General features: G+C 42.2%; 1 protein-coding gene and 1 long non-coding RNA gene across 2 annotated transcripts; both read left to right on the top strand.

Annotated features, from left to right (window-relative positions):
• Positions 1–2,262: 2,262 nt before the first annotated feature.
• Positions 2,263–9,482, top strand: LOC118156892 (xaa-Pro aminopeptidase 3-like; the record flags this gene model as incomplete). The annotated part of the gene is made up of 5 exons (XM_035311108.1): positions 2,263–2,429; positions 4,681–4,766; positions 5,438–5,621; positions 7,085–7,205; positions 8,071–9,482. Coding segments are annotated over 5 exons (725 nt in total), but the record flags the coding sequence as incomplete, so codon positions are not given.
• Positions 9,483–13,580: 4,098 nt separating this feature from the next.
• On the top strand, positions 13,581–17,172 carry LOC118156894. The gene is made up of 2 exons (XR_004746490.1): positions 13,581–13,657; positions 13,769–17,172. It is a non-coding gene; the product is annotated as an uncharacterized LOC118156894 (long non-coding RNA).
• Positions 17,173–25,457: the final 8,285 nt, after the last annotated feature.

The following is a 25,457-nucleotide window of genomic DNA, read 5'->3' as shown; positions in this document are numbered from 1 at the left end:
AATGGCATAAAAAGAGAAGTCTTTGTTTCTTTGTTTGTTTTTTTTTTCGTTTGTTTTAACGTAACTGAAAAAAGTACGGGTGTTCTCTAGCCCCTTTGAATAGGCTGGCCTAATTCTTCAGAGCACCTTGAGTGTTGCAGGAAGGCACAAAGTAATCCTACCAGTGATGGTGGGAAGCTACTGAGTGAAGATTTGGTTAAAGGAGTACACAGTTGGTGTGGGGGAAGTTGCAACGTGGGAGAAAAAGCAAAGAAAAAACATGGGAGGGAAGAGTGAGGAGGACTGAATAGAAGAGTTAAAGGGAGACAAAATGTAACAACTAATTCCAGAAAAGTTGTAAAAGAGAGAGAAGTTGGCTGCATCTGTGTTTGAGTGATCTATGAGCATGCCTCGTGGACAAGAGTTCAAAGTGTGCCTTATCTAAGCAGTCTGATTGCTCTGGAGAAATACTAGCCTAATAAATGGAAAATCCTGAGCTTGAATGTAAGATTTCAGTAGAGTTTTTGCTTATTTGTTTATTTTTACCATTTCCACCTACCCTGAGTTAGAATTTGGATCTTCCTCTCCTTGCTGAACATACAAAGAGATTATGCATTTATCTGCAATAAAAATAACTTACTGTAGATTACAATTCATACAACAGCTAATAATTGGGAAAAGTAGTAAGATACTTTTATGTTGCAATTATCTGCTATTTGCTTAATAAAGTGTTGTGAGATTCAAGAAGCTGCTTCTTCTAAGGTGTGTGATATTGTTAACTGTGTAAAACAAATACAGCCTGTTTTCTACTATCCATTTTACAGATTATCACCAAGAAAATGGTGATAAAAAAGCTGGAGCTGTGTGGAAGAACTGGAAAAAAAGCAAATTTTCAATTACTGAAGGAGTTCTTCCTAGCTAGGTGGTTGTTTGTCTCAGCGACTGTGTGTTACCATTTTAGTGAACATTCTTACTTTTGTGCACATTCTCTATTTTTGTGCACCTTCCACATCTGGAGAGGGGCATATCTAATTTATGTATACCTTGTCAGCAGCTGTGGTGTCTGCTTTTGTTGTAGCTTTCACAGTAAGGTCAGTGTGGGAAATTCCTTAGCAGTACTTTCCCCACCCTTATTGAAGCAATGTATCAGTTGTCAAAGTTTATCTGCTATTCATATCTATTTCTAATGTATTTAACTTTTTTTTTTTTTTTTTTACAAAACCTTCTAAACAATCAGAGACAGTTATCATCTTATTCTATAAAGCAATTGTATTGTACAAAATATAAGTAGGTATAACAACTATTTGTAAAGCCTCCGGCTCTTGACTGTAGCCTCTCACTGCATTGGATTACCACAGCTGTCTTTAAGCAATGTAGACACCTCTCAGTTACAAAATAAAGACTAATTTGCTTGCACGTTTGCTAAGGAATTACATAAGGAATTGCAGTGAGATGTATATTTGAGGAACATCAGCAGGATTTGACCCTCAGTTGTGACATAGATGGGCCTGTGCTGACATGGCAATGAGCAGTATGTCTAACTTGTAAAGAAAATGATTTTAATTTAAATGGATTTTACAGCTCAAATTTTCACTCTACTTCAGGATCGTAAAATCTACCTTACTACATAAAAGAATCCTGAAGTGCTTTGTCCCTCGTGTTTTTGCTGATTATAGAAAAGACATTTTAGTAGTATATTGAGGATATAGCGGGGCTTTACAGACATAAGTTTGTTCATTTCTATGCTTTCATCTGCTTTATAACTGAAGGAAGGTAAAGATCTTGAACTTTTGAGGAAAAAAGATTTAGTTAGTTAGTTAGTTAGTTATTGCTCAGAGGTGCAGATAGCATATACTTTCTTAACCTTCTTATTGGACAGGTTCATAAAAGTACATACTGCTGTAAATCTGCTGGTAGTCTAATTTTAAACGACAACAGCAAAACACACTTGCTGTCTTGCTGGCATTTAGGATCTTAGACAATTTGCAAAGTTGTATGGCAACTAACAGCATTACTTTGTAGAAGAACAAATCCTCACATTGATTATGGCAACGTCATGAATGTTTGATACTGTATTGAACAACTTGCACCACTGAGAGCTTCCATGAGATTGGATGCAGGTTTAAAACCTCCTCTTGAAAAGCGGATAGCTCTGTATTATTTCCTCCAGAGTTCTGGAAAAGCTTCAAGGCTGTTTTCATGTAATGAAGTCACTTCACAATGTCACTTTGTATCATGCAAAGTAAGAAAAGACTGGTAGGACATGAATTACAATAGCCCCAGGGCAGTTAATCACCAGCACTAACTGTCTTCTCCTCTCTGAATCTGTTTTCCAGTTTGAATTTGAGTGCCGGGCTCGTGGTGCTGATATCTTGGCCTACCCCCCTGTTGTAGCTGGTGGCAATAGATCAAACACTTTGCACTATGTGAAGAACAATCAGCTCATCAAGGTAACCATATGCTGTCCAGTTACTTAAAATGCATTTCTGGGACACACTGTCCCCATATGCATCGCCGTGCTGATCTCCATTTTGGCTGAGCAGATCAAAATACTTAAATGTTTTCAAGTTAGCAGGGGAAAGGAATTCTCCTCTGGTAAGCTTTACTGTCAGTGACAGATTAACTTTACTCCTTCTAGTCTCTTTCTCTCCTCTTTGCACTTGCTGCTGTATTTTCTGCAGAGTGCAAGGACTTGAAAACAAGCCTCCAAATACTTCATTTAACAAGCATGTCTGCTCCCGCACCATGTTTCTGTCCTGTAGTGTGCAGTGCTGGGTGAATTGGCAGCCTCACAGAAGAGAGGGACCGCTGCAGCAGGCAGAGTAAAGGCACTCCGGGGGCCTTCCGCTGTCACTTGCATTGCTTGGCCTTGCTTTGCAACCTAAGGTGCAAAAATGCATTCCTTCTCTGGCTAAGCTGAAATGCATTTCAGACTCCATGTGGGCCAACAAAGCAGGGAAGAGGAGCAAGGAAGGAAAGGACTAGCATTAAATGTTGAGAGAAGTGAATGAAATAGTTGTACGTAAATTAACATATCTGCCTTATTTTGAAGATTCATACTATTGAACTGAACCCTTTCCAGCTCTCCTGGTAAAACACCTCTAGATTCAGAGAAGTATTCTGAGAAGCAGTGTAACCCCACGGCTATATTCACAATTCACATTTCAGTGGAGCATATTTTCCCTCCATGTTAACACAGGAGGAAACTTTTCCTGCCAGCATTGTCTTGTCTTGAAGCTGGCATGTAAGCAGACCTTGAAATGATCTGCAGAGACACACATACAAAAGATATGACAGGCTGTTTGGGGCAGAAAGAAGCCTCCTTTGTTGTACTGTCATCCAAGGTCAGGCATGCACATCTAACTCCGGTTGCTTCTGTTAAAGTTGTTCTGTTCAATACTGTCACTTGCTCTTTCTAAACAGGTAAGTAGGAGGTTAAACACACAAACCTGACTCTTTCCTTTGTGAGCTGCCTCTTACAGATCTTGTTGCCAAATAGGCTGACAAGGTATCTAATCTGGAAGGAATCTAAAGGTTTCATATGGCCAGGTGTGTACTTCTGTCCACTACTTAGTAAACTCCTCTTTAAAAAAAAGAGGAAAAGACGTGTAACATAAGAAGGCACTCACTCACCAAAAAATGAAACCATGGGCTGGATTCCTTTAGCCAGTAAATTGTTATTCAGCTTGTTTAATTGCTTGGACAAGGCCAGGTGCTACAATTTCATATTTTACTTAAATAATTGAACCAACTATTTTGAAAAAGTTGAAAATAGAGTTTAAATGGATAACTAATATGGCTTATATGTGTATAGTGAGACAATCTCACTGCTAGTTTATCTGCATTGTGAGTGTGTGTGGCACTTATCTGTACATAATGATAGTAGCACTGGAAGCAATGCAAGCCATCCGCTTCTTATTTTCCCTTAATGCGCTAGAATTATTTTTTTCATGCCACATTGTGGCTGCTGGCACAGTCTGGTCTGTGGAATGAATCTCTATAAAAGGTCTTGAATTACATGCAGTGTAAATCCGTAGAGAATTTAATCCACGTTTTTTACAGTTCTGATTGCTCCATTTGTTGCTAGCCCCTTCGAGGAGGGAAAGCAAGGCAGTGGTTTTGTTCTTGGCATTTTTCTTTTTTGCATTGCTTTCTAGAAAACGGGCAGTCAGTGACTTGATTGACATGGAACAGCTTTACTGGAATGAATTGGAGATTCACATCTCTAGAAGTTCATTTTTCATCTCCAGGTACATTCAGAAGTATATTTTAGAGCAGTCAAGAAGGTCCAATAAGAGAAGGAGGATGGCACAAACTATTCAGTAGTGCTTTTACAGCAGACATATACTTCCAGATAAGTTATTTTGCTGAGTCTTGTGACTTTTTACTTGTTAGTGATCATGGCAGAAACTCAAAAAAACTTTTTTTTTTTTTTATTGCAGAACATTTCTGTCTCAGTCACTGAGACAGTCCACTAGTGAAAGGAGTCACCAGCACAATTTACTGGAGGAAAAACAGTCCAACTGGAGTAGTCTATTTATAAACAGTAGCACCTGGGGTGTTGTTCTGCAAAAGGGATTCACATCTCTGCTGCTGCTTTGCAAGAATAACCGTATAATCTCCTTTCTTGCTCTCAGACAGAGAAATCAATTCAGTTAATAGCAACTGATCCACAGGGCATTTTTTCCTGTTGTTCTCCAGGATGGTGAACTGGTCTTGCTAGATGGTGGATGTGAGTCTTCCTGCTACGTAAGCGACATCACACGAACCTGGCCCGTCAATGGAAGGTATTGCTGCAATAAGGCTGTTTTGAAGGAATATGAGAAGCTCGTAAATAATGTACAGTTTGAATGTATGTGTGTGTGATCTGTTTCTGAATAGTTTGACCATGTTTCATTCTGTGGTTCTTCAGAGTAATCAAACTGTGAAAATGAATCTGTCAGTATGAGAAGTTACATTCCCCGATGCTTCATTAATTACTGCATAAATATTTGTGATCACTGCTATTTTCACTATTACGGTATTTCTTTAGTACAGGGGGGGCTCTTGTGCATTCAGCTGTTGCTAACTCTGGTTGTGTGTAAGGGAACAGGAGTTCAGTTTACTAGTGTGTGACTGTGTCAGTTGTGAATTTGCTGGTGTGGTGTTGCTCACCGCACCATGTGGTTGTGTGTTTGATTTTTGCGTGTTTTGGCTCAAGTGTGTTCTTCTTCCAGCAGTAGCATTGCCTTGCTTTGCTTTGGGGTTAGGAAGTCAACCAGAAACCCTGCCTCTACCCAGTGTGATGAAGGGCATGTTTCAGTGATGCCTTGTCTGGCATTTCAATTAAGGAGCCAGTTACTTTCCTTTCTGACTTTCCTTGTTCCATCACTGAACTGAATCTGGACCTAAAACAGCTTCTGGGTAGAGGACTTAATTGTGAGAAATGCCCTTTGGTCCTTTTCTCAATGTTTTGCAGGTTCACCAAACCTCAAGCAGAACTATACCAGGCTGTCCTGGACATCCAGAAGTCCTGTCTGAGCCTCTGCTCCCCAGGTGTGAGTCTGGAAAATATCTACAGCCTCATGTTGAGCCTTATTGGACAGAAACTGAAAGATTTGGGGATCCTAAAGAGCAGTGTCACTGAGAGCCAATTCTTTAAGGTATTTGAAGGTTTTTTAATCCAGCTTCTTCCTGCTAGGTCTGACTATCACATCCGTAGGCTATATTACTGGTTTTAGTTTGGATCAGGGATGTGCTTTTGAAGTGATTCTTTTAATTGTCCCCACTTTATATGCTTTAATTAACGTCATGGGCTGGTCTCAGCACAGAACTGGATTTTTTTTTTCAGATGAGGCTGAAGTAACATCTCAGTCTTACATGTTCATAGCGTGGATGTTATCCCTTTGGCACTTGCTTCTTCACTCTGCAGATCCATTCCCACTGGCCTGCACTACACATTAATGTAGATATACTTCAGAATACAGGCAGTCTGAAGGGACCTATAGAAACGTTGGCGCTAATGCAGAAGTCTGTGTCAAGGGCTGACTGCAGGCAATTAGTCATAGTTTCGTGCTCTATTTAAAATAGCATAAATTTGCAGTTCCACCAAAAGGTGCAGCCCATTTTCCCAGTTTTTCCACCTGCTGCCTCTTCTGCACCTCTTTGTGTCACTGCTGGGATTCACAGAACGACCTGGTGAACAGACTGGGGAACTGCTCTGCCGCAGAGCTGAACCTGCAGACAAAACAGGATTGTTCTGCAGTTGGAAGAGTTCACCTGGTCCCATTCACTGCAAACCTGCATGGCTGCTGATGCCGATACAAGAAGGCTGGCAGGAACCAGGTGGCAGAACTACCCCTTTGGCAGCAGTACAGATTTCTGCCAGATTTAATTGTCCTGCAGAGTCAGTGCAATAACAGCACATGTTCTCGCCTCTGAACGGAGGCTATCATGCCGCTTTCTCTCAGCAGGCGGCAGCACAGCCAGATGAGATCAGCATCTGCAGCTCAGTCCCCAGTGAATGTGAGGAGCGCGGGGCAGAGGAGGAATTAGCTCTTTGATTCCCCCTGACACAGAACTCCTCTCTGGAGGGACGGGATTGGGATGATGCAAGGGGAGGCGGTAACAGTGCCCGGTATAGGTGGGTTAAAATCCTGCTGTAGCTGCTGAGTGAAATTGGCCCAGCTCCCTCTCTGCCGTGCATAGGAGGCTGCTTCATCACATCACACAGCAGCTGGTACAGCTGCTGCCAGTTTTCAGGGTCAAGTGATAGAAGCAACACAGGGCTTGGATGTGTAAGGGATGGAAAGAGTTGAGGCGGCAAAGTTCATTGAGACGAAAACTGAGGTCTTGGCTGTCCTGCTGAGGTAGTGATGTGCTTGGGCTCTTATTGCCAGGGAGAAGAAAGGCAGTTTGCAACACGCTCAGAATAGACAGCTGGTATTGATAGGTTTTGAGGGCCCTCCAGTTCTGATATCTGGAAGACCCAGTGACCTAGTCATTGCAGTAAGACTGCTTGCTAAGCACATAACTCTGCTCTCTCTTCTCTCCAGTCTTTTGCACTGGAACAACGGGTTGGCCGGTATTTAACTACCTCCATAACTCTTGTTTTGTCTTCTGCTAGGCTGTTCGAAAGTACTGCCCACATCATGTGGGCCACTACCTGGGCATGGATGTTCACGATACCCCAGATATGTCCCGATCGCTCCCACTCCAGCCAGGCATGGTGATAACCATTGAACCAGGTAAAAAGATGTACAGCCAGTGGCAGATTTTTGTCCATATAACACCGAGGATAACAGTACTGCATTAAGTATTTAGTTGGTCCCTTAGACCAAAGCATTCAGGTCCTTTCTTGCTGAAATTGGAAATGATTACAGGGTTAGAAAACTTTAACTTAATCCCTTCCCAAAGTCATTCCAGTTTTAGAAATCATATTTCCCTCCCAAATATAGCCAAGGTAACAAGTTGGGAGTTAACTCTCAGAAAGTATCTGTGCAGCATAAGGCAGAGTAGTATAGACCTCAGACTGCTAGCATTTGGCCCTCAGCAGCACAGGTGAATTGCAGGGCAGAGAAGCAGAGTAAACTCACTTGTGTTGTGGTCTGTGTTACTGTGACTAAACTGCTACCAGTCACTGGTAGCATAAGTCTCTTGAACCTTGCAGCCTGCAATTACAGGCATTCACAACGTATCTTTGCAAACTAGGCATTTCACGATAAATCTTTATTTCTTCTTATCACTGGATTTGGAGCTGTCAGCTGAAAACTGATATTTAATGTTCGGCTGTTCTGTCTTTCTATTCAGAACACTGTTAAAACCATCATTGTGAGCACAGCATTGAGAGCAAGAAATGCAGAAGGACCAGCTGTAATTGTGGAAGTTTTAATCGACATGCTAGCATCTGTAGGCACTGAGAGAAACTTTCCTTTCTTTGTCTACCAGCTGCTGTGATTGAAGGAAAGAGAGCAGCTTTCCTTATTAAACTTCTTCAGGGTCAAACTTCTGTTATATTGCTGAAAGTCTGACCCTGTTCTCATGGTGGTGGTGGTGAGGGAAATATGTTGTTCCAGAGAGTGTGTCATGTTTTAATTCCCTCCTTTCTTTCAGGCCTATATATCCCTGAAGATGACATGAATGCCCCGGAGAGGTTTCGTGGCATTGGTGTGCGCATTGAGGATGATGTTGTGATAGCAGAAGATTCGCCTCTCATCTTGTCTGCTGACTGTCCCAAGGAGATCTATGACATCGAGCAGATCTGTGGCCGCAGCTCATGATGACCCTCCTCTGCCTCTTGCATTCTTCTTGGGAGGCGCACGCCTCCAGGGATGTGGATCTCTGTGACTGGCTGTACTTGTTGAGTGATGGAAGGTGTGGACTGTTGATGGCTATTTCCAAACCTGAGACTGGGAAGTAGAATGCAAAACACTTAGGCACCGAGGGCTGAAAATCAAAGCAGTCTTTTCTGTGTGCATTTTCCTTCTGATTTCCTTTTAGCTGTTGTAGAATATGGGGGTGAATTCATCCCTCTGATATGTGGATCCATCGGTTCTGGTGCCCTTGGATGGGTTTTGTGAGTGCCACCACCAGGGCTTCTGCCTGGTTCCCCTACATATGTGTAGGTGCAGCTGCTGAGGGCCCTTTAGCAGTAGTTTCACAACAGTCAGTTTTTAAATCTTTGAAAAATGCTGTTTTGGGGGAATAAGGTTGTGTCAGACACATTTACCTTTAGAGAGCCCTGGAAGAAAGGATTTTGGTAGTCAGGAAGATGGGTTTGGTTGGCAGGTAGTTTTACCTGAAGCCTTTGCAGAAAGCTTTTAGTATTCTAAGGGTAAGGACATGCTTGGACCTTGTTCAAGAAGATGCAAAATGGGCCAACAGCAGGGAAAAACATCTCATCTGGTCCTTCAGCTATTTGAAGTGTTTGGTAATTTTAGAGAGTACTAATAGGGCTCAGGAGGTTGTACACACCCATTCTTGCTGTCTTCCACATTCCCTTCTTTTTATCCCAAGCTCCTGTTCTGAGCCCACCACTGCCCTGGGAAGCTAGGGCCATGTTGGCTGTGCTGGGCTCCACTGGGAAGCTGCTGGTTGTCACCCAGATGTGAAATGTTCAATTCTGGGACAGTCATGGCACCTTTCTGGTTTATGCTGTAAGTGCCAGCAACTTCAGCTGTGCATTTTTCAAGAGACTGCAGTATGGGAAGTCACAAGTCTTTTTACAGCTTTTGTGAAATAATTCTCCTTTTCAGAACACCGAGGGCATAATCACTGCTGCCTTTTGGGTTTTGCCCAGTGTCAGTAGGTAATGCTATGTGATTATATTTTCAAGGCAGCTGCAAGCGCGGTTTGTGGCCAGGATGGATGAGGAGTAAAGAGACTTGTCTTTTGTCAGCATCAACCTACAACTCAAGCCATTGTATGCCATAGTAAATATACCTACTTGAGGCAAATGTGGTGTCTGTGTATTTCCTGAAGATATTTTGACAATCAATTGTTTAACGTGTGAAAAATGCCTCTAATCAATGTTATCTCCTATTATTTATGCTTAATTCTGCTTCACATCATCTTTTTTTCTTTTCTGATTGTAGCTTTCAGTATTTTTCCACTCATTTTTTTATTCTCTTCTCTTCCAGTATTGACTCATTTTAACACACCATATCACTGCTTCCTAATGCCTGCTTTCCTTTCTAATCAACGGCATTGCCTCTTCCCTTTTTTGCTCTAATTCCGCACGGTAGATGTAGGGGATGGTAGTCAGGGTTCTCGAGTTTGACTTCTGGCTCTGTTGCTGTGTAACTTCTAGCAAAATCTTTTTTTTTTTTTTTTTTTTTTTCCCTTCCTTTTTTTTCTGCTTCATTTCACTCAGTGAAGGCCAGACAGACAGTGTCACGCATCTCCCATTGCTTTTAATGGGAGCTGGGTGTGTCCACCAGCATGTGAATTTGGCACTTGAAAGGCAGCCAAGACACGCTGTAATTTTGTTTTTTAAACACGATGAAAAGTGAATGTTTTTACAGAGTTTCATGTATCAAGTTTCACCTAGTGAAGAGAATCTGCTAATCTCAGATGGGCATTTTTTTAGATGTTCATGCATTATAGTGAGAAGTACGGTGTAAATTGTTAGATGGAAGGCTTGTCAAGTGTGGACACAGAACTGACTATTACTTTTAATGTTCTTTGGATCTGTAACACATTTGTTGTTCCAATTACACATGCTAGAACCATATCAACTAGGAAAAATCTTGGATTTTTGAACTTTGTAAGCAGCTTAAAATGGCATTAACCTGGGAGCTACATGTGTCTGCTGATCAGCACATCTGCCCATGTACTTAACTGCAGAGTTAATGGTTATACTTACTGTAAATAAGCCTTTGGAATACATATAAAATTATTTTTAAAATAAATCATTTTCTAGAAAGTCATTTATTGGGCCATCAAGTTGCATGGCTGTTGAACTGATACAAGCACTTCCAGGAAGAGCATTATTTTTCAGGGAGATTTATAAATTACCTGTACTTGAAATAACATTGTCAAATACAGGCACACACTACTTCCTGTCTTTCAGGAAAATCCTGCTGCTTGTGAACACCAATAGATTTTAGGAATGTTGAGGATGAATGTTTTTGTCAGTAACGAAGTGTTTGTGACTCTGCTGGAGGAGTAATGGGTCTGCTAGGACTGCTGTGCCCTGACGTGCAAAGTGTATCTGATTTAGGTTGTAAATTGCTGGCGCAATCTAATTTTCTCTATTTTTTTCAGGGTGTTTAGCCATTTCTTCAGCAAAAACTGCTGCAAATGTTTTGAATCTGTTGCTCCATGAGAGTGCATTTTGCAGAATGTATTAATTTTGAGTTTTACCAACCAAAATTTTTGAAGGCTTTTTCTCAGTTGTTGCAGAAGTGGACGGTCAGAGTATCATCTGGTACCCACGAGCATGATACAGCATCCCTTGCATACAACCAAATCCATCAACGTTTTACACGTCCTTCACCAAGAAACTGGTCTAAAGAATCCCTCCTCTGACTGCATGTAACAATGACGTCCCTCCCTGATCTCCGTTCCTGTACTGCCGGATTTACAGCCTGTCCGCCACTGAAGAGATTCCTCACTCCCACCACTTGGGTGCAGGAGCAGCTCTCAATGGCAGCTCGAGTTGTCGGCTGCTCGATGAGGGTGAATCCATTTCCTAACCCTTGCTGCCGAATCCTCTTCACTGGCTCGTAGGAGCTCGAGTATGCGTACCTTACGGCACCTTTTCATGGGCTTCTTGTGCCAGTGGAAACAGAGATATATGCAAGTGCATTTGGGGAGAGATTTTATGGAACTACGGCACAGGTCTTAAGGGAATCAGAGAATGAGATAAAATTTTCAAATCAGAGCCAGCCGTCCCTGCGGAGAAGCTGCTTGGCTTTCAGAGGAAGCCCAGGAGGCTTTTCTTGGCTTTCCCTTTTCATATTCTACCAGAGGCCTGCTCTGCTTTGCAGGTAACTAGTTGGTATTAGATGATTGAGGTGGAGGGCGTAATTTGGAGATGGGGGGATGTGTGCAGGTGGATATAACAGCAAGGAGACAACGTTCAGGTGTAAAAAGAATAATCACTACCTTGTCAGAGCAGCACCAAAGCTGTGAAACTGGTTATGCTAGCCAGGAGACCCTGATTGATTCGTCCTTCTCAAGAGGGGGGAGGAAAGGAGTCAGAGAGTATTGATGAACTTGGTTTTAACAGCTAGTTTAATTATTTCTTTAAAAAATCAATAGAATTATCCTATAAGAAAGTTTTCTGCAGTTTCATGTTATTGATCATGTGTCATATTTTAAGTAATGTGAAGGGGGGAAAAGTACGTTTCGAGGCAAAATCTTCATTATGATGGAGGGAGCAAGGCTGAGGTGACATAGTCTTATGCTACCCAAATTGCTACTATGGAAATTTACTCCCAGGAGAATTTCTATAAAGAAAAAAAGAGTTAAGGTTAAACTTGGAAAAAATCCATATGAGATAAATGACCAAAATGCTTTAATTATGATGAGATGCTTAGTACTTCGTGTAATTGGATAATGACACTCTGCACTGCAATAAATTGATGGGTTTTGATTTCTTTTGAAGTGAGTTGTCTAGAAACATATATGGGCATCTTTCATCAGTACGCAGACCTGAACTGTGTTGCAGTTTCTAATGTTTCCAAGATCATTGCAGTATCTCTGGTACGTGTGCTCCCTACACACATGCTCAGCCTCTACTTTATTAAAAATCACGGTTTTGGACAACACTGTCTCCAGGGGTGGGTCTTATGAAATTCATTCTATTTCAGAGATGTAACGATAAATTACATTTTAAAGCAGAAGTTGTAACAGAAATGGATAGCGAGGCTCAGTTTCTCCCTTCAGTTCCTTTTGCCTCCTCAGTTTCTCTTGCTGTCTGTCTAAACTGTCTGCCAGCTCTGAGCCTTCCTCGCTAGCAGCACGTGGAGCAGTGAACACCCGTCTTCCAGGGACAAGCCATGCCTCAGCCCACCTGCTTGTTTCTCCAAAGCACCACCAAAACCTGGCTAACCAAAACCAGACTCTTCAGAAGACGGACAGAAAGGAAAGAGGAAAAATTGCCAAGTCTTCCATGTGTGTCACCTTCTCTTGCTGACTCATACCACATCGGCCTTAACTACCACGAGTGAGTTATCCATTAACGGTGGCAAAGAAAAAGGAATTCCTGTCTGGGTAGGCCTGATGACCAGAGCTTTGAGCAAAGAAAAAGTAAAACAAATGTTGGTTGTAGATCCAGGAATGAAATTGGTTAGGGTTTAAATTGTTCCTTTTTTTTCGGTTGTTGAGGAAACAAGTAGCACTACAGGGCTGAGTGCAGTCTTGGTCTCAGACGTGCACTGTTGGGCCAGAACAGGCAGTGTCTGAAGCTCTGTGTTGGTTTTCTCCTCCAGAGACCAAGAAGAATCTGTGTTGTTGATTTTTAAGGAACTTTAGTTTTCATGGTCCAAGCAGGAATTTCATGGCGGCAGAATCTGGAAACACTCAGCCTGTAGTTTATTGATCAGGTACTAAGAGAAGTTGGGAGTCCAGCAAAAACTGGTTGAAATGCAATTCTTTTCAGGGAAAAATGTTCACTGTCTTTGGTTGTTTGCCTTTATCAGCAAATCTGGCCAACATGAACAATATTGTGTGAGAGAGAGGGAGTCTCAGCTTCTTTTTATTCCTCAGCAGAACAAAGTTTCCGCCTCTTATGTGCGCTTCTGTGAGATTAATGTGAAATGGGATGGGCCACTGATCCAAGTTAAAATTAAGCGGCCTGACTCTTCTACCAGGAAATACTTAGCAGATGTCAGGTAATTTCTTACCAGGTGAATCCTTCATGCGATAAAGGTAGTGCTTTTAGTTTGGGGAAAGTGTACTCTGTTTTTTCCGGTCTATTATCCACATAGAGTGCAACACATAATGTTGGGTTTGCCCATGGGAATCACAGCCAATACCTCTAATTACATGTTACATCTCGGCTGTGGCCATGGAGGGGATACCGTAAGTCATTCAGATAAAGTCCAGCTGTAATTAGCTTAGGAGGGGTGGGTTTTTAAGCTTTGTCAGTGCAGATCTCATTCCAGGCTACAAAAAGTGGTGTTTCTGATACTGCCTATGAACACCCTTTCTCACCACCTCTTCACAGACTGATCATTTCTATTCAGTGGCCCAGGTGAAGTTCATCATTTGTGCTGGTATGCCCATGCTGTTGTCCCAGTGTGTCATCAGGATCCAATTTTGATCTAATAACTGCTTAACATTTGTAACATTGCCTTTTAGACAGAAGTTTGATACAGCATCTGGGATTAGGAGAGTTCCCATCGTGGGCCCGAAGCTGCTGTGGAGCTGGGTCTGGCTGACTCCTCACGCACCATGCATGTTCCCTCAGCCCAGCCGCGCATGCCTTCTTGATCTGGGACAGGCAGAGAAAGACCCGGCCCTACGGACAGCTCCGGAATCTCCACTCCTTTCATCCCCAGGCAGCTGCCCCTGTCACGGAGGCCTTACATTTCCTTCTCTCCTTCTAGCTGCCCCTCCGGATTCAGAGATACCCATCTGCAGCCAAACGAGCCGTAGCCTCCAGCTCGTTGCGCTGACCGATTGCCTGTTGCCAGATTCCGTGAGGTACGGCTGAGGTCCCTCTGATGCACTGCAGACATATCTGGTACGTATATCGCTTCCTAATTTATGCTTCACCCTGCTCTTTTTTTCCAGGAGATGAGCTTTTTAGCAGCTACATGGGTGTTACTGTGGTGACTGTAACCAGGCAAAAACATACAGTTCGCGCTGAGATGTTCTACATTTGTGGACTTGGATATGATTAAGAGATTTTTAAAGGCATGGTGTATTTTTTTTGCCCTTCCCTGCAGAACAGAGAGAGGTTTCTAATGAATTTTCAGCTATAAAGTGGAAATGTATGATTCATCTTCAAAAGTATGTGTGTATTAGTTTATATATAAACACACAGATATTATGAACACAAACGTTGTGCCTTTTAGATACTTAAAGATTTCGAAGAGCTTTTCACCAAGCATAATTAAGATTGTTTAGATGTTTTGACTCTGTGTTTCTTTATGCTTTATGTGGATTTCTCGTAAAATTTAATTTTAACTTAGAACGTCCAAGGTTTATAATTCTTGGGGTTTGAATAATTACATTATCGCTGTAATATATTTTACTGTAAATCACCGCCACGTAGCTTTTACATTGCCTCCATCTTCATTTTTTTTTCCTATTGTATAATGTAATTTCCCTGGTGTATGAGGCTTCTGAGGAGACAGCACTCCGTGATTCTCACCTGGTGAGTGCCTTTCCAAAAAAAACGCGAGAGTGTGTTGTCTGAAAGAAGTGATTATTACTCTTGAAACCCAGAACTACGTGAGTTTTGAACCCAATTAACTTGGTTATTTAGAGAAATGAAATAGAACAAATGGAGCAATTAATGAAAAAGAGGATTGTAGTGCAAACCTAAATTTTTAATATACTGATAACTGCATATTAATCTCAGCAATTAGATATGAGCTGCTATTTTCCTCCAGTGTGCAACTCTCTCTCTGAAACTGTAGTGAATGTTAATAATATGCTATAAAACTGATAATCTGTTTCTCTAAGATCATTTAAGAAAAAAAAAGAAAAGAAAAAGGACCAAATGCTGCATTTCTTAAGGAATCCATTTTTAGTGTCTTATAAGCTAACAGAGGACTGGCATGAAAATCCTCCATAATACAGCCCATTTTCAGTCAACAGAGTCACTGAATGAAAGGGTAGGAGGCATGCTTTGATTGGGTAGTTTGAGTGCCTTCCTATTACAACCACTGCACTTTACCTGTTTAATTTAGTGCCCAACCTGGTAGCTCATGTGTAACCACAGCAGATCCCCCTGTGAGGCATCAAGCCTTGATCTGGACACTGAGGAAGGGAGAGGGTTGGGATGGAAAATTGTTTTGTTCAGTCTTTTGTTCCAGCTGTGAACCACCCCTATCATTAAAAATCTATGCAACTTTTTGGGGGGCTCCACAACGGGCATTATAGGGAGTATAAGCAACAATTTAATTAGTTTAATGAAGAGCTTAGATACCTGCTCTGGGTTCATTGTAGGCTTGACAGGGGATCTGTGACTGTACTTTCAAAACAATGCCTGCAACTCTGAACTTTGCCTCTTTCTTTTTTATTTTTTTTCCCTAGTACTTAAAATAATCTCAGTGTGTTTAAAAATTAAATGTAAAGTTGCAAAAGAGGCTGAACAGGGGCTCCTCTGGGTCTGGTTCCATACTGCATTGCGGCTTGCCCTTCTTTTTGCCATCCTATGTTTGTTCCAGTAAATTAAGTGACTGGGGAAGACATGAGCATGGTCCAGAGCTTATTCAAGTCTGCCATTTGTTTCCTGAATGACCTGTCTGTAAAATCTCAGACAACTCAGGCCAACACAAAGGAAAGGGAAAGCCCAGTCTTGAAGTGTGAGGGTGAGGGAGAGAGCTGAGTACGCCCTGAGTCGACCTTGCCTTTTAAGTTGCATTCTGAACTTGGGATTTGATGTTTCAGGAAAGACTTGACATTGTCTGTGTTTTGTTACATTTGATCATTCTAACTTCCCCAACAGCAAAGGTTGCTCTTTGAAACCCTCAATAGCCATTTGTTGTTCTTGCTTCACATTCAAAATCAAACAGGCACGATAGAAATTTCATGTACCTCCAACTTTTTTCCATCCCACTTGGTAAACTTGTATTGATCCAGCTAAAACATTTAATAGGTACCAAGCACACTGTGCTAGGAGATGTTTTCACGTTTTCCATTACATGATATTTTTCAGCATTGGAAAACTTGCTTCGTATTGCATGCTGGAAGGTATGAATGCTACTGAGTGTAGTAAAAGGGGGGGGGGGGTGACCTCTTACAGGGTCCACAAGATGGATTTGCTCTGGAAAAAGTTTGGAGAGGGCTTGGAGGAGATTGACTGAGGTGGCCACTCCCAGCCCTGAGCACTGACCAGGAGGATGCCCCTCCAAGAGAGCTTTATTCCTTGCCTGGAGGGGAAGGGTGTGAGCCCATGAGCACCCAGCTGTGCTCAGCACCGCGAGCTTTACATGCTTCCCCTTCAATTCAAAGAGGGTGATGTGGAAACATACCTATCTTCCTCTTTTCTGTAATTAATCCAGAAGTGACCATATGGTGCAGCAGTTGCAAACTGAACACACAGTGGTGGTAAGTCTCTATTGCTTATTTTGAATCCATTCTTTCCTCTCTCTTTTCAAGTCAGCCATATCATTATTTTGCTCTTGGTGAGCCTTGCTCCATTTTGATTTTTACTCTGCTCTGGTTTTTCCCTGCAGTCTCTCATAACCTGCTCGTGCAACAAAGTATTAGTTCATTTTATCTGGAGGCAGCTGAACTGATGATAAACATAAACTGTTTCAGAAAGTTTTTAGTGGACAGCAGTGTCAAGAAATAACAATTGTAATTACCTCCTTTATTATGTTTATTACTTTTCTAAATAATATTATTTAGCTGACAAATAGCAAATAGAGGCTTTCTTGGAATTTATGTTCATTGCAGATCTCATATCCTCTTCCCCCAAATTCTAAATTGTTACATAAATTAAAGGACTAAAATCATTTTTGGAATATAAATATCTGGGCAATATTGAAGATAATTCCTATTTCTAGCTTTTTTTATTCAAATAACATTTTTTTTTTTTTAAAAAAAAAGGAAAGAGTACATTTAAATAGGAAATGAACTGATTTAGAGATGTTATAAATATGAATTGTAATTAATTTTGTAACTGTTTAATATACAAAAAGTTGTAAAGTACTCTTTTCAGTGCTCCCAGGTGTGAATACTCCTGAGTACGTAAGTGAGATTAGACAGGTCTTGAAGGAAACTGCCATGTTCCAGTCTCCGACTTGACGTCCGATTCCTGTATTGTATGCTCTTGCATATCACACCCTCAGCTGGTCTTCATAAAATGGCCAGCTGAAGTATTGCTGAGCCTATGGAAATAGGAGCAAGTGTTTCCAGAGCTATCCCAGCAATGTTTGATTGTTAATGGTTGTTAGGATAGGAGTTTTGCTTCTGTGAATTCCAGGCTTGATGGAAGTGACTGATGTTCTCTGTCATACTCTAATGAGTATTTAAAACATTAAGTATTAATGATGTGTTCAGATTATGGAAAAAATTCCTCCCAACTGATCTGGCCGCTCCTTTACTCTAAGGACTGTTCCCCGTGTGGCTGCTGCTCTGTTAATTGGCTATGGCAAGACTACCAGCTCTACGAGCTTGTGTATGGAGCCAGAAAGAAACTTCCTGCCTGTGAAAGTAGGGTTTGTTATGGAAATCTGTACGAACGTGCTAGCACTAATGGCAGAAGCCACAATTCCCTTTTTAATTAAAATACCCAATGTTACAATCAAAAGATGATTACTTCACTTATTCTGCAATTTCAGAGTAAAAACAAACTAGCGCAATGCTTTTATCCTGATGTACGTGTTGTTTGGGGAGAAACACTTCATCTGCTGCTTGTGTTGGGGGTTTGTATCTTATTGGAAAAAAAAAAAAAAAAAAGACTTGAAAGATTTGACCCCTGACTGCTTTCCAGCAGTTCTCTCTGCATTGTAACAGCTAAATCAAAAACTGTTGCTCTTTTCCACACTATTCTGCTGACAATTTGGATCATGAAGTGTCCCTGCTCTAGAGTCAACCTCAACATGTGCATACACACGCTGCCTTGTGCACCTTGTCTCTTCTATGTGATCTGAATGAAGCGTGGATTTTCAAAATTTGTATCTGTACAAAAACAAAGATAAAAAACTTAGTCTAAATGAGTTAGTCAAGGGCAGTATGGGGGGCTATCATGTGCAGAACATGCCACGGCCATAGCAATTGGAGAATGGAAATGCAATTGTACTGCTTGTGCTCTGCAAGGCTTAAACCACGTACATATAGTTTGGCGACATAGGTCTGTGAAGCAGGAACAGAGAACAAATTCCGACCTTGCAAATTTGTATACATCTGTTATTCCTGGAAATAGTTTTTTTTTTTTTTTTTGATCTGCAGGGGGGTGGTTTCTACAAGATTCCCTGGTCGTGGTTACATTAGCGTTTTATACGCTGCTCGTGTAAACTCTTGAGCTTTCGTGGCTCTCAGTTATTAGCTTTTTAATATGCTACACTTCATATTGGCTTTTAGTGATGCTTTATTTATTTATCTATTTACTTATGTGGCTTCTCAGCTGTTAGGAATGTGGTCTACACTTGTTTGAGGCTTTTCCTGTCTGTGCACAAAACCTGCTATTGATGTACTTTTTTTTTCTTCTTCTTGCATATTTTAACACTCTGAGAGCTAACCTTGTCTGTATTTGTCATGCAGATCAATTATTCTACACAGCAAACCCAAATCTCATGTTACAGATGGAAACCAAGAACCCTTCTTAGACAGTAACTGGAATTCTCTTCTACCGCTGTACCATATTTCGGCTGTACCACAGATACAGAAATTCATAGCTGAATTGTCTAAATAAATCATTCTTAGCAAATAATGCCTGTTATTCAAAGGACACATGCAAACAATTCCCAGCCAAATGTTACTTATTGGCTTCTAAGTTCACGTGCTTTTTGAAGTGATCCCAATATCACTCTTCTCTTCTGGGCATCTGAACTTGTTTAAAGCGACATGTGGTTTCTCACCCGCCTATAAGAAAAAGGCAATTTCTAAATAGGGTGAAGAAAAATGTCATTTAAAGAAAAGTGTGTTTTATTTTTAATAGTATATTCATGTTTGTGAGGGCGGCTTTACTCAACTGAGAGAATTTTCTATATGAAAAGGTCTTTCTTAGCAGTTATTCTAGATAAATTGGTATGGACAATTCAGACAGTTTTAATAACTCTGTATAAGACACTGAGAGGAGCAAAGCTTACATTTGCACAGGTCTTGTGAAGAAAGGATGTGCTTTCTCGTGCATTAATATATTTCATCAGAATTCCTGGGAAGCCGTCCAGCTATACATAGTAAATATTTCGCATACCAATAAAGTGATTCCTCAGCAATCCAACCTCTCAGCACAAATGAGATTTAATTTATGATGAATATCTGCACCTGTTAAACAGTGAAATAGGTTTCTGACATAAGTGATACTTTTGTACTGCTATTTATCTAAATTTTAAAAAAGCTCCTCTCTTTCCAGACTGTAATCTTTTAAATATTATAATTTCAAAAACATTCACAGGCTTGAATTTTGAACTTTCACATTGAAGAGGGAAGGTTTGTGATTTTTGAGCTAAAATGTGTATATGGATATGAAAGACTAAGATGAGCACCATCAAGGGATGCCATAAAATGTGCCTATTACTGAATTAGGTATTTGTTTTGTATATCTAATGATAAAATCAATGTGCAGCTCCATCAGAGGAGAGGTCCATCAACCTCTGTCTTTCTAGTATTCAATCAAGAGATTGAATTTGCAAGCTTTGAGGGAGAGAAACGTTTTTCCATCTTTTGACAATCCATACTATACTAATTCAAACAGCTTTTTACACGGGGTTGCACCAGTTTACTCAAGCGCTGCTTTCAATATCTTTTCATTAAATCGATGCAAAAGGTTGTGTTGACCTTTTAAATATATATTTAAATCTGATCAGTGGAGCTTAAATCAATTAGGAACTGATTTTAAGCAAACTCTTAAGGCAAATAAGTGTGTCCACACGGGTTCCTCAGCTGTTCAACGAATTGAAGTGAAATCCAATTTAAATTAAGCAGCTGCAAACAAACCACTGTTGTGTTGTGTGTGTGAGTCCCAAATGTGCCCTCAAAGTTGTCTGAGAACTTTCTATTTAACTTGAAAGAGAACCCGAGGGAGACGTAGTGAGCTGAGTGCAATCCACACAGCCTGGGCAGGAATGAAGGGGTGACGAAACACGGCTGCACAGAGCTTCCAAGCAAACATCCAGTGTTGAGCTGAAAGTGGCATGTCAACCTTTTCCTTACTGTCAAACGGCCGTCTGTTTTTTGCTCTTCTCTTTCGGCAGCTCTAACTGCAGTGAACAAGCCTGGTGGCATCGGGACACCACCGCTCACCAGACTCCAGCCGGAGGAGGTCGTCTCCGTCCCACAGCTAAAAAGATCTGAAGAGATTTTAAAGGAAATCCTCCCCCAGTACACTCAGCTCACGCTTGCTGGGAACTGGGACACGTGGGATACCCAGCCTTTAGCTTGCCTTCACAGCAGCCCTGGAATTTTCACAGAGTAGATTATTCCTCTCTCCTAAAACATCACCACAGACCTTTGCAGGGCCGCAGAGAAGCCCCTTGGTCTTCACAGCCCATGTCTACAGGGGAATCGCAGACATTTTGGTCCTGCAGCATAGAAAGGGGAGATGCAAAATGAACTGCACTCTGTAATGATTCTTAATGCAGATAACTTGGAATGAAATGTGTTTGTAGACGGGAAAGATTACCTGATAATTTCTGTACACCAATAAACCCACAACCTGGGTTTTGACGATTAAATTTAAAGATACAGTAAAGTATACATACACTAAAAAAGACAGCAAGGGTGAAAGGAGTAAATAGAAGGAAATAGTAAGGCAAACTAAGGGAAAGCTAGTTCAGCATAAGCAACTACCTTAATTATTAATCAGCTAGCGTAAGAATGAGTTTCACTCATGAGCTTCCGGGGGCTATTGGCTCCTCAACCTCCCCTTCCCAGATAAATTGTCATCTGCTCAAATTTCCCCTGTCCTAAAACTGGACAAGAAGGAGAAACAGTTTTCCTTCTACTCTCCGTCACGTTTTAATTAATTGACAGTTTTGCTGTATGAAAGATGAGTTAGAAGGAATCTTTCTCAGCTCCAGGCTCCTTTCTAACCAAAGGCTGGTATTTGGTGGGGTTTTGAAGAAGTTTTCTTTGCTAGTCCAACCCCCAGCGTGAGAAATGTATGTACATGCAGGTACTTTGTCCCACTTCATGTGACCAAAGGAAGGTAGGAGAACAGGGCATTGGCTTTATGACTCCAGGGAATGAAAAGGGCCTGGTACATGATCGTTTGTGTGCACGTGGTGTTGTCAGGCCTCTGGCCTCTTCTTTTCCCAGCTTTCCTGATTCCTCAGAACTACTTACCAGATTCCCATTCAGACCTGTGCAACCAGTTACCTCGACTGATCACAGACTCACAAAAAGAGGGTTATGGGATGTGAATGAACTTGAATATATGGATCTTCCATGATAAACTAATGCGTATTTCGATACAGTGAGGTAGAGGACTCCTTGATAGCTGCAGTAAACTCTCAGCCAATACAGAACTTCCTGTGTGTCTCATTAAAACCTCCCTGAAGCTCTTGCATCATGTCCTGTCCCTTCTTTTTCTTAACTCATACTGAAACAGCAAATAGGTGGGAGAGTAATCCTTGGGCCAAATATGGCTTTTTCCCCTTTCTTGGCAGGAATTGGGGGATACTCTATTATTTTCATTTTTTGAAAAAGGACTAAGAATTAATGGGGGAAGGCAGATGCAAAACTGTGGCTTGAAGCTTCTCACTTCCTTTTAAACAGCATCACTCCGTGCTGCTCCTGTGGAGGTAGCTCCCAGACCACCCTTGCTGATATTTTTCTCTGATTTTAGTGCTTATTCCCTTTCTGTGGCTGTGCCATATTCAAGACTGTTGGGAGTAGTTGTAGATAAGAATATCTGTAAACAGTGTTTCAGTGTCTCCCACACACCAGTCTGGAACTGCCTCTCCTCATGTTACCGAGTGTTCATGGATTTCCCAAATCAGTAGGAGTTCATTGATTTATATGTAGGCAAGCTTGTGTTACTACTTTGGCTACTCCTGTGGTTTTTCCTGGCTATTATTAATTAATCTGCCAGATTTTACATTGTTGCTTACTTGCAGTAGTAGTAAATGCATAGAACTACTTGAATTGAACTATCATAACATTCTCTCTCTCTATATATTTGTTATTTTTTTTTTAAATCCTCACTAAATGGATAAAAAGCATTTTGAAAATTTTGCCTAAGCAACGAGGGACATCCAGACTGTGACCTGGTGCTCAAATCATCAAATCATCTAGGTTGGAGAAGACCGTAAGATCACCAAAACCAACTATCACCCAACAGGTCCAAGTCTACCACTAAAACACATCCCTAGGTGCCACATCCACGTGCCTCTTTAATTCCTCCAGGGATGGCGACTCCACCATTTCCCTGGGCAGCCCATTCCAGTGCTTAACCACCCCTTCCTGAGAATTCTTCCTGACACCTAATCTAAACCTTTCCCAAGGATGGAGAGCATCAAGGGGCAGGAGGAATGGGTCCAAAACCTTTCCTTGGAATCTGCTCAACATCCTCACTGTCATGCACCGGGACCCTTCTGTCCCAGTGATGTTTCCTTGCAGCAGCTGATGGTCAGGCATGGGGTGGGGCTGAGAAGCCCACCGTGGGGACCGTGTTATTTGCTGAGCCTAGAACCACGCTCCCTGCTGCTCTCTTTCATGTGTGGGGAAAGGCTGTTTGCAGTAAATTGGGCACAGTCATTAAGTACCATGGCTTTTGCAAGCATCTGGTAGCCTGCAGGCTGGTTTTGAGTCATGACGGTTGGATGTTATTTTATCTGCAAGTTATCAAGCAGCTTAAGGTGAAACACCATGAAAAAGGAAGAGCAGCAATTAGTCACCATCCCATGAAAGCCTGCAACCTGCTCCTTTCTCTAAATCTCATCTGTTCTTCTTAGCTGGATTACTAGGGGTAGGTGGCTCCATTTCTCTCCTGAGGTTTTAGTAATCGATTGCAAAGCCAGTGGTGCTACATGGGGGTATAACATGACCATCATCTGGAAAACATGCACAGAGGCGGGGGGGGGGGGGGGGGGTTATGCAGAAATCAACCATAGTCTGCTCCAAAAATCTATGGGATATATTGCTTAATCTACCCCGTCTCTGTGCTTTGAATTCAGCTTTATTATACCAAGCACTCTGGATTAGCTGGTGATGCTACAGAGCCCTGGCGGGAGGCTGTTTGCTCACTTCATGAACTTCAAGAAGTTTTGCGACAACACGGAAAAACTGTAGATTCAGTTTTGTCCCAGTGATCATTTGTGAATGCTGTCTGTTTGGGCCTCCACAGAAGCAAATGGTGCTAGAAATCCCAATTTAGTCAAATCAAATGTTTTTAGTGGCATCAGCAACTGGAGGGCAGACAGCCAAGCCCACAGATATTTAAAAAGTAATAAAATGCACTTGATTTTCACTCCTCGGTTTGCAACCACCGAACAGAAATGAGTCTCATGTGCCAGGTAATTCCTGCTTAGGGCACCATCAAAATCACACCTTAAGCACTGAGAAGGTGCAGGTGAAGCACAGGAATGCAACAGCAAAAGTCTTTTATGAAAGTAAACTTGAGGTTTGTAAGCTTAGGACTACCTCCCTCTATTCCCTGCACTTTGCTCCTGACAGACTTGGAAGGCCCAGCCCTGCTAACATGACTGTACGGTAAAGGAAAGGTGTTGCTCCAAAGAGGGTTTCAAGGTATTTAAATTCCCTGCTTTCTGTCAGAATATTTTAATTCCTGAGGGTGACCTGAGGGCCCCAGAGAGACCCCATGGCACTGGTGAGCGCACTCAGGCTGACAGAGTGGTAAAGGCTGAGGCAGCGGGGACAGGAGAGCAACATTTTCTGTCAGCATTTAACTTCTGATTCTGTTAATTTGGGGGGAATTCCTCCCCGAGCCATATGGATCTCTCTGCTCTGGTACATCGGAGGGTCAAATGGTGTCAGTACAGCCCCCAGGCCCCTGCCTGGAACCTGTAAGGGGCAGCTGTGGGAGCCAGGCCTGCAAGCGGCTGCCCCTCACGAGTGGTTCCCCAGCAGCCCACGTGGGAAAACACCAAGTGCACGTGTATGGGGTCAGCATTCTGCCAACAACCCCACAGAGGGAAATGGTGGTGGCTGCAGGGGGGGGGGAATAGGGGAGAGACAACCACAGGACCTTGAAGGAGAAAAGCAATGACCAAAATAACAGACTCTGGGGCTGGAAGGTAACTGCACTGGAGTCCGCAGGCTGTTGGTGCCTTGCCTTTTGGAACAGTTTTTGACGATCGGAAGAGGGAGTTTGTCTCGTTTTAATTGGGAGTAACCATACACAGAGCAGTCGTCATCTGCCACCTCGTCTGTCTGTCTCCCTGCCTTTTCAGCTTGGCAGCCTCCTCATTTTCCCCTGCATGTCCTGGTGGTTTGAAAAACGATCCATTCTTCAAAGCATCCCCGGTAATTTGGACCAGCGTTGCGTTTCTTTTGGGGCTGGTGCTTTTCAAAGCTGCAGCCTGCCTGCAGCAGCTACTGCCACCTCCCTACAACACAGCCTGGAGAGGGGAAAAACAGGTCTGAGGGGATGCACTTTTCCTAGGGGAAGGAGATCATGGGTGGCACGAAACCACCAACAGAAAGCGGATTATTTCAGGTAGACTGAAGAAGGCGGATCCGACGTGCCTTTTACGAACTGGGGAATACCGTCACTGATTTCACTGGCGGCCTAATACAGTTCACATTGTTGGTACTGTGCGTACGTATGCACGTATCAGTAAATATTAATTAAATAAGCAGAGAGATATACATTCCATCATTCTATTCCACATCATTTGATATCTTGTGGTGTTTTTTATTTTTTTTTCAAAACAAGCAAACCCGCAACCTTTTTAGCAAGACCTCAGGTCTGCGCTGCTATTTTTGTCTTGACGAAGACAAGAGGGTGGTTTTACACAGAGCGATGCGTCCGGCGCGGCCACTGCACGGCTCTCACCCCGGCAGCCACCTCCCCGCCGTGCCGCGACCATAGTTCCGTATGGCTGCACTCAGCCGGGGCTGAACCGGGGCTACCAGCCCTCCGCTGCTCCGCGCTGCGTTAACGGCCAGGGTTCCCAGGGAGCTTAGGGGTATGCCACCGCGTACTGAGGGTTAAAATGGATGGGCTTTATTAGAAAAACAAAATCCTG

Source organism: Oxyura jamaicensis (genome assembly GCF_011077185.1).
Source record: "Oxyura jamaicensis isolate SHBP4307 breed ruddy duck chromosome 1 unlocalized genomic scaffold, BPBGC_Ojam_1.0 oxy1_random_OJ106470, whole genome shotgun sequence".
Classification (NCBI taxonomy): Eukaryota; Metazoa; Chordata; class Aves; order Anseriformes; family Anatidae; genus Oxyura; species Oxyura jamaicensis.
The sequence above is the reverse complement of the archived record's forward strand: the minus strand, read 5'-3'. Positions and strand labels throughout refer to the sequence as shown.